This window comes from Falco biarmicus, chromosome 1 (assembly GCF_023638135.1).
Source record: "Falco biarmicus isolate bFalBia1 chromosome 1, bFalBia1.pri, whole genome shotgun sequence".
In the NCBI taxonomy this organism is placed as follows: Eukaryota; Metazoa; Chordata; class Aves; order Falconiformes; family Falconidae; genus Falco; species Falco biarmicus.
In genome coordinates this window covers 49,727,552-49,739,583 of record NC_079288.1, presented here as the reverse complement: position 1 = coordinate 49,739,583, position 12,032 = coordinate 49,727,552, and the positions used below count along the sequence as shown (strand labels likewise).

General features: G+C 38.4%; 1 protein-coding gene across 4 annotated transcripts in view; it reads left to right on the top strand.

Annotated features, from left to right (window-relative positions):
• The window catches only part of TMEM131L (transmembrane 131 like), an 82,965-nt gene that overhangs the window by 54,181 nt on the left and 16,752 nt on the right, over positions 1-12,032 (top strand). For 3 of the 4 annotated variants that reach the window (XM_056336580.1, XM_056334829.1, XM_056337438.1), the window contains 10 exons: positions 26-196; positions 499-568; positions 2,529-2,646; positions 3,413-3,554; positions 4,494-4,603; positions 6,238-6,310; positions 8,459-8,601; positions 9,232-9,374; positions 9,709-9,895; positions 10,936-11,121. In XM_056336580.1, the coding sequence (XP_056192555.1) occupies positions 26-196; positions 499-568; positions 2,529-2,646; positions 3,413-3,554; positions 4,494-4,603; positions 6,238-6,310; positions 8,459-8,601; positions 9,232-9,374; positions 9,709-9,895; positions 10,936-11,121 (1,343 nt within the window). The remainder of the gene's footprint in view (positions 1-25; positions 197-498; positions 569-2,528; positions 2,647-3,412; positions 3,555-4,493; positions 4,604-6,237; positions 6,311-8,458; positions 8,602-9,231; positions 9,375-9,708; positions 9,896-10,935; positions 11,122-12,032) is intronic. The other variant, XM_056335687.1, reaches the window with a different exon arrangement.

Below are 12,032 nucleotides of genomic sequence, written 5' to 3'. Positions count from 1 at the left end.
TCAGTTGTCATTTGATTCTTTCTAGATTCTGAACTTTGCCGAACCTTTGACTCTACCTCCAGGCTGCTGGAATGTATTTTCTTTGAAGCTCGGTGTGAAAGACGTTGTAACAAATGTGCTTTCTAGTATTTGTTTGGCCACAAATGTGGGAGTAATGTTTGAAATACCTCTGCAGATATATTCGACTGTGTCCAAGGTACCGTATTCAGTTGTGTTGAATGATGATTGTGCACTGCAAACTGAACTGCAGCAGCCTCTTTCTTAGGCCAGAAACATGTCCCTTAGTCCCAAAAGAAAAACTCAGTACCAGACCTCTCTGTGAAAACCGTTCTGTAGCTTGAGAGTTTAAGCCCCCCGAGCTGAACAGAGATGGAACTGCAGTTCTCTACACAGCCTTCATTGTCGTCTTTGACTTAACCCAAGTTGTGCACTGAGAAACTGGAATTTGTCCTCTTGTTTTGCCATATCTCAGTTTTAGGTTTTGTTTTGTTTTTCCAGCAGGGAGACCTTCGTTTTGAAGCAACTGCCTACTGTGATATTCAGTGTTACTTGGGAAAGTCTGATTCAGGTAGGCTTGTCTTGGTTTTTTTTGGCATCTGACAGTAGGTTTATTATAGAAAATTCATTTTATGTATCAGGACTTGTATGAACAATCTCAATATTCTCATTACAAGTACTTAGTTTTATGTCTTTTAAAAATATCTACTTTTCTGGGAGTATATAAAGCGATTTCAGTAACCTGTATTGAGTACACTGTGCAGTATTTCATACCTCTTATTCTATAGCACATGCTAAGCTATTGTTCTGTCTTGAAACATTTTTTGGGGACTTAATATTGTCCTGTAAGTTCTCATTGGTAATGTACTGCTCCTTGCTTTCTTCATACACATGTTGTCTGGAGATGTTGAGGTAGAATGATAAAGCTGTCAACTAGCTCAGTATGATTAGAAAATGTGCATACTGTGGGTCCAGATCCTGGGAAGTCTTTGATGAAAAACAAATGTTGACCAATATTCTGCCTTTAGCCAGAGTTAAATATGTTTCTCGCAGCAATAATTTCATAGATTTCTGTGAAAGATGATTATCAGGCTTATAAGACAGCATCCTTAATGGTGCATCATGTGAAATAGAAAGAAGGGGTCTCATTCTTTCTGGAACTGAGGAATCTACCCCCAGATACTGTAATGCTGGGAGCTGTTTTAAATACCTGGCTGGCATTTTCCAGAATACAGTGTTAGGTATTACACGGGCATGATACTGCCTGATGAATGTTGAATTTGATGAAAGCTGATTCAGAATAGTGGAGGTTTTTTTAAACTCTGCTCAGTAAGGATTTTCAGTAGGCAGCTGGGTGCCATAGGCTGTAAACGTTTGAGTGCTCTGCTGAGTGTTTTTTCAAGATGATGCTTTCCTAAAATGTATTTTCATATGAGGCTATGAAGAAGGCGATAGTAATCAGTCAAACGTAAAAAGGAGAGTTGAGGTGAGAATTAAGATGACATATGGAAACATGTGGCTTGAAGAATTACTGATATCTATGCACACTTAGGTACATATCTTAGAAACAAGTGTTAGTGTTTTGTTTGTTGATTTATTTTTTTTTTTAATCTGTATAAAGGAATGTTGCTGCTAGAAGTGAGTCCTTCCTGCTTACTTTCCTTCCATTCTAAAAATACACGTAATCAGATCTTTACGTACAGATATTCTGCCTTCTGATTTAGGATACTAGTATTTGTTAAATAGAAAAGTCTAATGCACAAGCTTGAAAATACTGACCTAAAGAACTGCATTATTCCAATCATCGTTAATCTCAATTGGTTACTTCAGACACTAAGGATTATAAAATAGTGCATGTATTTTCAAAATAAGCCATTTCTGTTTTCTTTCAGAAGAAAGTTGTTTTTCTAACTCCTTTCTGCTATGTGAAAATGCTTGAACCAATGTGAGTCTACTCTTTCTAAAAGGCATTAATCTTTAGACTGATTTAAAGCCTTGCAATTTTATCTTAAGAAGAATTTGAGACAATTACCAGCACACCAGAAAGAGAAGCTGAAATGAAAACACCATTTCTGCCAAACTGGGCTTTGTTTTGCTCCCTGCTGTGCTGTGATATTATAATTTTGTACCACTAGGTAGGGACTAGTATATAATCTTGGTACTTGATTGGCATCAGTGGAGAGTTCTGTGTAAGGAATACTGATAACATGATGACTTATCAATGGCATCCATTAGAAACAGCAGCAATAAAATGGGCTTACTTAGAGCATACAAAGCTTGTGCAATACCCATACTCTTGTTCGCATATAGAACTGGTGTTGTTTCTCAGATAATTTCTTTAAGTGAATCAGATTTGTACAATAATATATATACCCTCACATATGCTTGCTTTGAAGGGAGAAAGTGGTTACCTTTTTCTATTTTTGTGTCAAGACCCTTTGCAGGTACTGATTACTCATGTTCAGAAGTAGATTGATGAAAGGAGTAAATGTTATCTCTGTAAAAATACGAAAAATCTGTTATTCTTTTAGCGAATCTGCTTTGGCAAAAGAGTCTCTCTCTGGACCGTTCTGCCTGGGATGTGGATTCTGAGCTTGCAAGTGACCTTTATGAAAGATGGCAAAAAATAAGACATGGGGAAGCCTGCAGGTCTGTATAGCATCTGTTGAGGTTCTTAATTCAAGCCAGTACAGTGTTGTAAGAAAGAATATATCTGCTCTGAAGTATTTTTAATTAGAAAAAAAATTTTTGACCTACCTGCACTTAAAAGTTAGTTACTTTGAAGCAGCTGGAGTTGCAGAGTACCCCAGACACCCCCAGCTTCCATTTCAAGGCGCTGCCAGCCATGAGTAAATGTTTCAGATTCCCAAACTTCAGAATGTAAATAATGTTCTGAGTATAATAACCCCACCACAGCTACCCAGTGTGAAAGCAGGCAGAGCATGTCTTACCACGTCATTTATGAAATTGTGTGAGTCCAACAAGGTGGTATAGTAGTCCTTTCAGGATCAAGATCTTTCAATATCTTTTATGGTATTTAGTCCCTGCCCTAATGAATACTGCATACTGGGGATGCTGGGGAGGATGCAGTCACTGTGACTGAGCAATTCTTGTAAAGGTGGCGCATCAGTGACATTGGCCCCTTTCCAGAATAAAGAGGTGGAGCTTTGAAAACTAGTCGTGTTGCAGGTGGAAAAGTGGACACTCAAGGGATGCACATAAATTACACTGACTCTGTACTACTAGGTAACAGCTTTATGGGCTTTATTTTGTGAAGAACATTTTCAATCAAAGATTAGTTGACATAATTGTAGGTCCTGGCAAATCATCTTTTTACTTTTTTGTTGTTGTTGTTCTTTGTTTGGAAGAAAAAAGAAAATAAAATTAACAAAGTTTTCTGGTTTTGCCAATGAAGCAGAAGAAGTATTTTAGGATCAGCTCGCTTTATTTACCAGAAGAAGCCGAAAGAGGAGTCCTTTGCCTTTTTCTTGCCACGGTTGACTACAGAACCTGGCCTTACCCTCAACTTCAGTGCCACAGCAGTTAAAAGTAGTATGGTGAGGATGGTGGTTATGCTTTTTCTGAACTGATGTATGCTTAGCTCGTTTAATAACAAAGTGTGCGGTTAACATTTGGTGATGCTTACGTGTTCATACTGCTTGTAGGTCAATGTTTTGAAGTCTAATTTAAGACGCCAGTTTTGTATCCCTTTGGCTCTTTGAGTTCTCTAACTACCTAGTTGTAATACTTCAATACGGAAGAGGAGTAAAGCAGTGTAGTTTTAACTAACAATTGTTCAGAGTTGCTATCAATGTACAAGTTTACATGCATGTGATAAAAATAATTGAACAAGAGACTGGGGATAGGGTGTACTGTCGTTAATGCTGCGTGTGGTTATGGAATGGCATTCCTCATGCCGCTGCCTTACGTAGCAGAAGCAGGTAAAGCATTTGTGAGAGGCACAACGCTTGAGAGATCAGCAGAGCAATGTGTTTTCCAACCACCTCATGGTTGTTTCTTTCTCGTTTGTCAGATTTAGGTCACTACTAAACTAGCCTGGGCCAGATGTGCTTGTTGTGCATTACCTCAATATTCCTTTTGTGCCATTTAATTGTTAGTCATTATAGTAATGTGTATAACCTGCTTGCATTCAGACTTCTGTAAGGAAGGGTGGCCCTTCACTAACATCACCCTCTTCTGTGGAAGAGCATTGTTCATGTCTGCCTGTGTTAATCCAAATGAAAGGGTTGTTTGGGGCGCAGGGGAGATCTGTATTTTTGCACATGCAGTTCTTCATGCACTCTTAGCTGGTTTGGCCGATGATGATGTGGTGACGTGTCCTGCTGTTCCATGCAGTTTTGTGCACATATGATTATATTGCATTAAGACAGAAGCCAGATTCGATCCCTTGAAAACACAGAACATGTTACCAGTGCTGAATTATTTTACCTTCCAATTTTCAAGTGTGTTGTGTTTTTCTTTTCCCCTCCATTTAGGTAAAATACTTTGTACTAAGAAACCCTTCATCCTTCCCAGTTACGCTGCAGCTTCTGCCTCTTTCTTACTACCCTGATCCCCAAGCTTCACTGAATCTTCTCAACAAATGGTAATGAGTATAACTATTTCAGGGTACTGTTTTCCCATTTAGAAGATCTATTTGCCATGCCTTATGATTGTTGCTTATTGTTTGTTTTAATTATTCCAAGTGCAGCTTAGGTGGAGACAACATTCTGACCCGTTTTTGGAAGACATAATCACATTTAGAGCAGCTCCCTATATGATGCATGACTTTGTAATGCACCTGATCATTCTTAAAACCAAACTGAGCATGTTTTCAGCAAGTTTGTTTGCCGGCCAAAACCTAATTGGTCATCCTTTAAGATCTGAAGCTTAGTGCAAGCTTGTGCAAGCTGCCTGGGTGAGGGGAGCAACTTGCAGAATTGGGGGTGTGCATCTCCTGCAAGTCTGGTTGGGAAGTATTAGAGAGTCTGTAGACTAAACAGTGAGGAGGAAGGTAACTCAGCCTTCCCACTAGAGGAAGTTTTCTTAGTTTTTTCTTAGGTAAAAAACGTAGTTGAAGAAGAGGAAACAGGAGCCAGTAAGAAGAATTAAGGTCCAGAGCCAGGAACCCCAACTGTAAATGTTTAGGGCCAGCTAAGCAAATGTTTTTATGCTGTTTTGAACTTTCTGTTTTAGAACTCAGAAGATCTAATGAGAAATCTAGATAAGTTTGATGAACAGTATAAAGGGGTGTGGTGAGGTGGGTTGAAGTTCACCAAAGTAAGCCCTGGCTGTCACACTTTGAAAAATTGTGTAGTTGGTAGGGCTGGCTGTTTGGTTGAAGCCAGTGGAACTGCTCACGTGCTTAAGTGTAACATGCTGCTTGGGGGTTCAAATCCCAGTGTAATTGCTTCTTTAACCTCATCTCTTTACATATATATGTGTATGTGCATATATACACACACATTAATAACTACATCAGTTTGCATACTAAATATAACTTCCACATAACCTTTTTCTTGTGGTTTGAAATTACATTTTCTCTTCATCTGCACACTTTCCTTTCTGCAGATCTAGGTTTACCAGAAATCATGTCTGCTAACTGGCTCTTTTTTAAGCTAATGTCATAGAAAGTTGTGACAAGTGAATTTCCAAGTCAGTGGCTGGAGATCCATTAGTCCTCTATAATGTAAATTTTACCTATTGGTTTTCTTATATCTGTTTTTAATGCCTTAATGTCACATGCTTATAATTTGCTGTCAGGTAATAATCAGCTGCTGTAAATGAAGTTGATTTACAAAGTATGTGAAAGACAATAGGAATTTGTCCCATAAAAATCATGAGCAGCAAGAGGGATATTTGAGTAAATTAATGAGATTTGATGATGATTATTTATTAGAAGTTATGTGAGCAGAAGAAGATTTGGGGCTTTTGTGTTTGTGTGGCTTAGAAATTTTGTTTCTTTATTGTGATCTGCAGTTTATCGGCAGCTTTGCTGAGAGATCTAAAGTGCCCAGCCATTTGCCTGTTTTCCAAATGTGTAGAATCCACCTAAAATGATTGGTAGTGTATTCTGTTAAAATGCTGGCCTGCATTTCCACTGTATTTCACATCTGCTAAAATGCAGCTGTAAAAGCATTCTTTTTTTAAGAATAAATGCCAGCATGTTAAATATAAGTCGGTGTAGTTCTGACAGACTGATTTGAGATGCTTTTTTTTTGTTTGTTTTGGTTTATTCAGGTTTGGCATAAATGTACAAGCTATTAATTTCACAACCACTGAATTCAAGCTCATGGATGAATGTTCTCCCAAGGTAAGTTGGCTAATTTCGATAGAAGTGGTCTGACACACTAGAAAAAGCTTTTTCTAGCTACGCTACATCTGAGTTGTTCCCAAGTGTTATTTACAGCAATTTAATTGTGTTTTTGTGATTCTCTTGTTAGGCTTGTATCTTTGCAGTTATTGTTTTTTTTCCAGAGTTTGAGTGTTTTAAAAACAGCTATAATGAGGGAGTGTGTGCATGCCTGCATGCATGTGTGTACGTGTTGAAAAGGCCACCATTTACGTTCGGTGTTGGGACTTACAGTTAGCGAAATGACAGGCTTTTGAGTCAGTCGTGTCAGAACCTAGCTGATAGTCTTTTCAGCAGAGGAAAATACTGTCTGATAGTTCAAGGGAGGAGAAGTCTGGATTTCTGCACTTCACCTCAGTCTCATTGCAACTCCCAGATTCCTGTTGGAATGTTATGGTGCGCTCTGGTTCTGATTGCCTCATTTTTAACACGGGCGTTGATAACACTTGACTCTGTCACACCAGGGCTGAGCTGTGGTTAAACCCTGAGATGTTGTTTCATTGATAAGAGAAATAGAGAAGATGCTGTATCAGGGATGTTGGCATATACTGACAACCAGAGTACTGTCCAGGGTACCCAGAGAATTTCTTCCTGGGTTTGGAGTTTGTGCAAAAGCCTGGAATTGACATATTTTCCTTGCTGTCTGGGCATGCTGCAGCCACATCTTTAATGTCCTATGTAGGTTACATGTTTCTGCATATAGGCTTTAAGACCTTAGTGAAAGATTAGTAGCTTATAAAAAGAAAAGACTGTTTGCTACAGTAATCAAAGCTGACCTTTCCTTTCTGGCAACAGTTATTAAAAGTTGTTCTAAAAGAGAGGAGACAGCAGTTCATAAATCCTAGCCTGTAGGCACATGCTGAAAAAGAGAAGGTAGTTCCACTAGTACATGGATAGGATGGGTGGAACTGAGTTACCACAGTCCCATACACCATACTCTTGACCAAATGGAAAAACAGTAGTAGATCTTTACATCAATGTGTGTAATATCTGTTTTTCATTAGAGACTAGAAGAGCTAGGGGGAACATGTATGGTTAGATAGGTATTCAGCATGTACGAGATGAATCTTGGCTTGTTAACCAAATCACTAGTTGTTAATATTTACATTTTTGAATTTGTCGTCATTTCCCTAGTCACTTTATATACATGTGTAATGAATTGTTAGGCTCACATTTGAGTGCATGCGTGTCTTTGTTTGTAGGGAGTGACAGGGTGAAGTTTGCAAATGCCATACATGGTTTGCTTTTAATAAATATTGACTGTTAAATGCAGGTTCTGAAACTTTTTTGTATATGTTCTTTTTTCTTAAAATAGACTAAGAATAAAAACCTTTTGGACTGGAAAAAATCAGAAAAGCCAGTAGTACTGCAGCCATAAGTTGAAAAACAACCAAGCAAGAGCCCATTTTGTAATGTTTATGGTGGTTTTGACTGCTGTAGGTGTCTGATCACCCCTAAAAGGAATAGAAAATAGAAAAAGTTCTGGAATAGAAAGTTTTGGGGATATTTTAATTTTTTTAAAAACAAAAGAAAAAGAACAAACAGCAGTATTGAAAAAATAAATCAAAAAAATGTACAAGATTTACAGACTCAGTGAACTTCTGGTAGTTCTGGTCTTCAATTAATGTGGTAGCGAGTTCACTTTGGTTTGTTCCCAGTGACTCAACATATTTGCCAACAGTCCCTTTCTCACTTAAATCAAGTTGCAGGTCTTACGCTGAGGGTATAATGGTTGTCACATTTCCCTGTGTAATCAGTATAGTGTCAGTTCTCATTGCATTGTGAAGTGTTTCAGGATCCCTATAATATGAAAGAACTGTATGATTTCTTTTCCATCTGAGCAAGTAAGAGCTGTTTCAAAAAAAAAATAATGAAGTAATACATTCCTCATAATAAGTGCAGTAATATGAACTTTTGCTCAAATAAACTACCTTATCTGATGATCCATGTTGTCAAATTGAAATGCTTTAGTATGACATGTTAGTCAGCAGTTATTGCACCTTGCCAAAAATGTCTTATGTGGTGCTAAGTGAAGATGTAGTGCTTTCTTTGTTGAGATCTTCAAACACACATGTTTTCTGTGAGTAAGAAGTGCATTTTTGTTAACAGAATGCACATCAAGAGGATCTTATCAACAAGAAATGCAGTTCTGAGCTGCTTTGGTTAAGTTTACAGCCACTGGAAACCAGAAAAGTTGGTGTGATTTTTACACCAGTTGACTACAAAAGAGTAGCTTCCCTTATTTTAATCAGGTAAGCCAAGTTTCAGTTGTAAGTGAGAATCAAACAACGCAGGGTAAAAATGAATTTGCCAAATCTTGGAGCAAAGACAAATGGTCAAAATTTGAAAGTCTGAATCCTCCAGTTTAATAAAAATTGCTTAAATAATCTTTGTGCCTTATGTCTCAGTCATTAAAAAATAGCCTTTTTTTCTTAATAGGTGATGAGTGGGTTATAAAATGCATATGTACTGAGGCAATTTTGAGTTAAGAGAGCAGCACATTACGTGGCTTTGCTATTATCAACTTAACTCCATAATGATAGGATTTAAGTATTCAGTGAGTCTAATGTGCAACCACACATTGGTTATCCTGGGAGGAAAAGAGGAGTTTATGGAGGAAGCTATCATTTTTACTAGGTGGTACTGTTGTTATCCAGCGGCAGTGGTCACAAAGGTTGTTCCTTCACTGTCAGAAATTTACTACTGGTGACTGGTTCTGGAGTGATCCTGTTTGTATTTAGGGGAAACCTATCCAGGTGTGGCCGCTGATTCTGTTACTGAAACACTGTTGTCTTGGGTTGCTACGCAGATGGCGAAGCTGTGATTTTGCAAGCTTCATTTGTGTTATAGTGGCTGATTGCTTGATTCTTATATTATGGCAGAAACAACTTGACTGTTCTGGATGTGGTCAGTGTAGAAGGCTTTGGAGCCAAAGAATTGCTTAAAGTAGGGGGAAGATTACCTGGTGCAGGAGGATCTCTTCGATTCAAGGTGCCAGAAGCTACGCTAATGGACTGCAGACGACGTGAGTAAGAAGAAACAGGTCTCTGATTTTGTAGCTGGCTGCGTTACTCCATAGTGGTACTGATATGGTACAGTAATGTTAGGTAAATGGAATGTTGAAATAGAAAACGGTGAAGAGCTTGGTCATGAGAGGTGTAGATTCTTTCTCAAAACACTGACTGAGGATAGTTACAAATTCTAGAAGTACGCTACTACAAAACACTCTGTATTAAAATGCTGGTCACTTCTGAATTTTTATTAGAATGAAAGTATAAATAGTGATTTATTTATAAACGTAAGAAAATAATTTTTCAGCACTCTAAAATATGTATTCTTTTTTTTTTCCCCCTTTTAAGAACTGAAGGACAGCAAGCAAATTCTATCCATTACGAAGAACTTCAAAGTAGAGAATATCGGGCCTCTTCCTATAACAATTTCATCAATGAAAATCAATGGTTACAGTTGCCAAGGATATGGATTTGAAGTGTTAGACTGTCAGCAATTTTTCCTGGCTCAGAACTCATCACGAGAGATCAGCATTGTGTAAGCACTGACAAATTTGCTGACAAGTTAATTTAAGTGGAAATTTTGAATAATTAATTTCAGTAACAGACACTCCAGTAGCACACCCATACACAAAATTTGGTGAGCTTTGAATACAGATTTCATAAGAATTTCTCCTTTTCAGTAAGGGTAACACTAACAAATTGATAATGCAATAATGTTTATTTAAAAGAATCCATTTTTTAAAAAGCAAGTAGCACACGTGCTTTTATCAGTGCATTATGAAGTAATAAATCAAAGCAAAAGAGTGGTCACAATAAAAGATTAAGAAATGCTTTGCCACTGGCTTTTTTTACTTATTTGATTGTGGTTCCCTAGCTTGTTCCAAGTAGCCTGGCCACAATCTAGTCATGTTTTCCTAACATTACACATAGTCTAGAATTGATTCTTTCTAAAATCCTGTCGAGTGAAATTCATGAGTTAAACATCAGTATAGTTAATATTACTGTATTACAGTAACTCTAGTTTCATATACAGCGTGTCACCTCTACCGCCTGGAAAGGCAAGTCATACCTTCTAGCAGTACCCATGGCAGTCAAACAGAACAATGAGATGGTCAAGGCAGTAACTGGAAGAAGAGACAAATCTGATGTTTCCTTCTGCTTTTCCTATCTTTCCCGCCTTGTTCTAGACTTAACTGTAGTACCTGGCCCGTTTCCAAAGTAATGCTGCCTGTACATTAGACAGCTGTGCTTTTGGTAAAGAGTGTTTTGGTTAACGAACCATTTGGTTCGTGAGTTGATTGCATGCACATGCGCAGTAATGAGAGTATTCTGAAGAGTCACAATAAAATCACGTGTTTTACTGCTTGAAAATGACCTCAAAAGTCTTAATCTTTGCTAGCTGTTGATGCCATCTGCATAGTCTAAGCAGACAGTGGTCACTTGTTTCATTGTCTTTTTTTCATGTTATCAAATCAAAAGTTATTTTGTATTTTTTGGTATCAGTGTGACTTCAGAAAATGAAATTCAGCCCTACAGTGGAAAAATAACACCTGTTCTATCTGCTTTTCCTGACAGATTCACTCCTGACTTTACATCTTCTTGGGTAATCCGTGAACTTACGCTGGTGACTGCTGCTGACCTGGAGTTCCATTTCACGCTCAATGTGACTCTTCCTCACCATCTGTTACCGCTGTGTGCAGATGTGGTGCCAGGACCCAGCTGGGAAGAGTCTTTCTGGAGGCTCACAGTCCTCTTTGTAAGGTAATGTCAGGGCCCCTGCATCAGTTTGAAAGGGACCTGCCAGTGAAAGGTCAGCAAGCACTTTTGGCTTGTGTTAGATTTTTAGTGGTGACAGGCCTAAATCTCTACTGCACATGTCTCCCAAGAGTCTGCCAGCTGACGGTGACATCTTAGGTGTGATGCATTAGCTGGTGATGGAGTTGTCAAGCATTTCTTGTTGCTCCTCCTGATAAACTTCAGTGTTAAGGCGGCAAAGAAAAAGGGCTAGGATACCCCCACAGGAATACCCACTGGATGTTCCCCTTGCTGGAAGACTTGCTCCCTCACTGTAGAGGTCCACATGTAACATATTAATATCTGAACATCATGAATAGAATTGAGCAGACTGGTCGATTAAACATTCTGGAAAATTAACATAAATCTTACAAAGTTTGTGACAACCAAGTCAAGACCTGCTTTCTTCTGCTTCTTTCGCTTGTTAAAAAATATTCATGTTTATTATTAGCTTTTGCTTGGCACACTGCTGAATAGGCTACCCCAGAAAGATTATTTGGCTTGTGTTGGCTGACTCATTGCTCGCACATGATGAACTTATTTTAAGAGGTTGGTACCTTTTTACAACAATGAAGGGTTCTGATCCTATGCATACTGGTTTTTTTTCTTCCTTTATTAACCTTCCACACTGTGTAGTGTGAATTGAATGTTTTGTGTTTGTCACAGATGATATCCAGTCTTTTCATCCCACCAGCCCTGAACTCCTGCAGTCAGTACTAACAGGCAGTGACTGTGAATGTCATGGTGATACATACATGTGCCGATGCATATACCTAGCTGAGATCCTGATGCACGCTGCTTCTGCTTGCATTGGTGTTTTGACACTGAAAACAGAGCACAAATGAAGCAACAGTAATGACGGGGTGACGTGGTTGTAG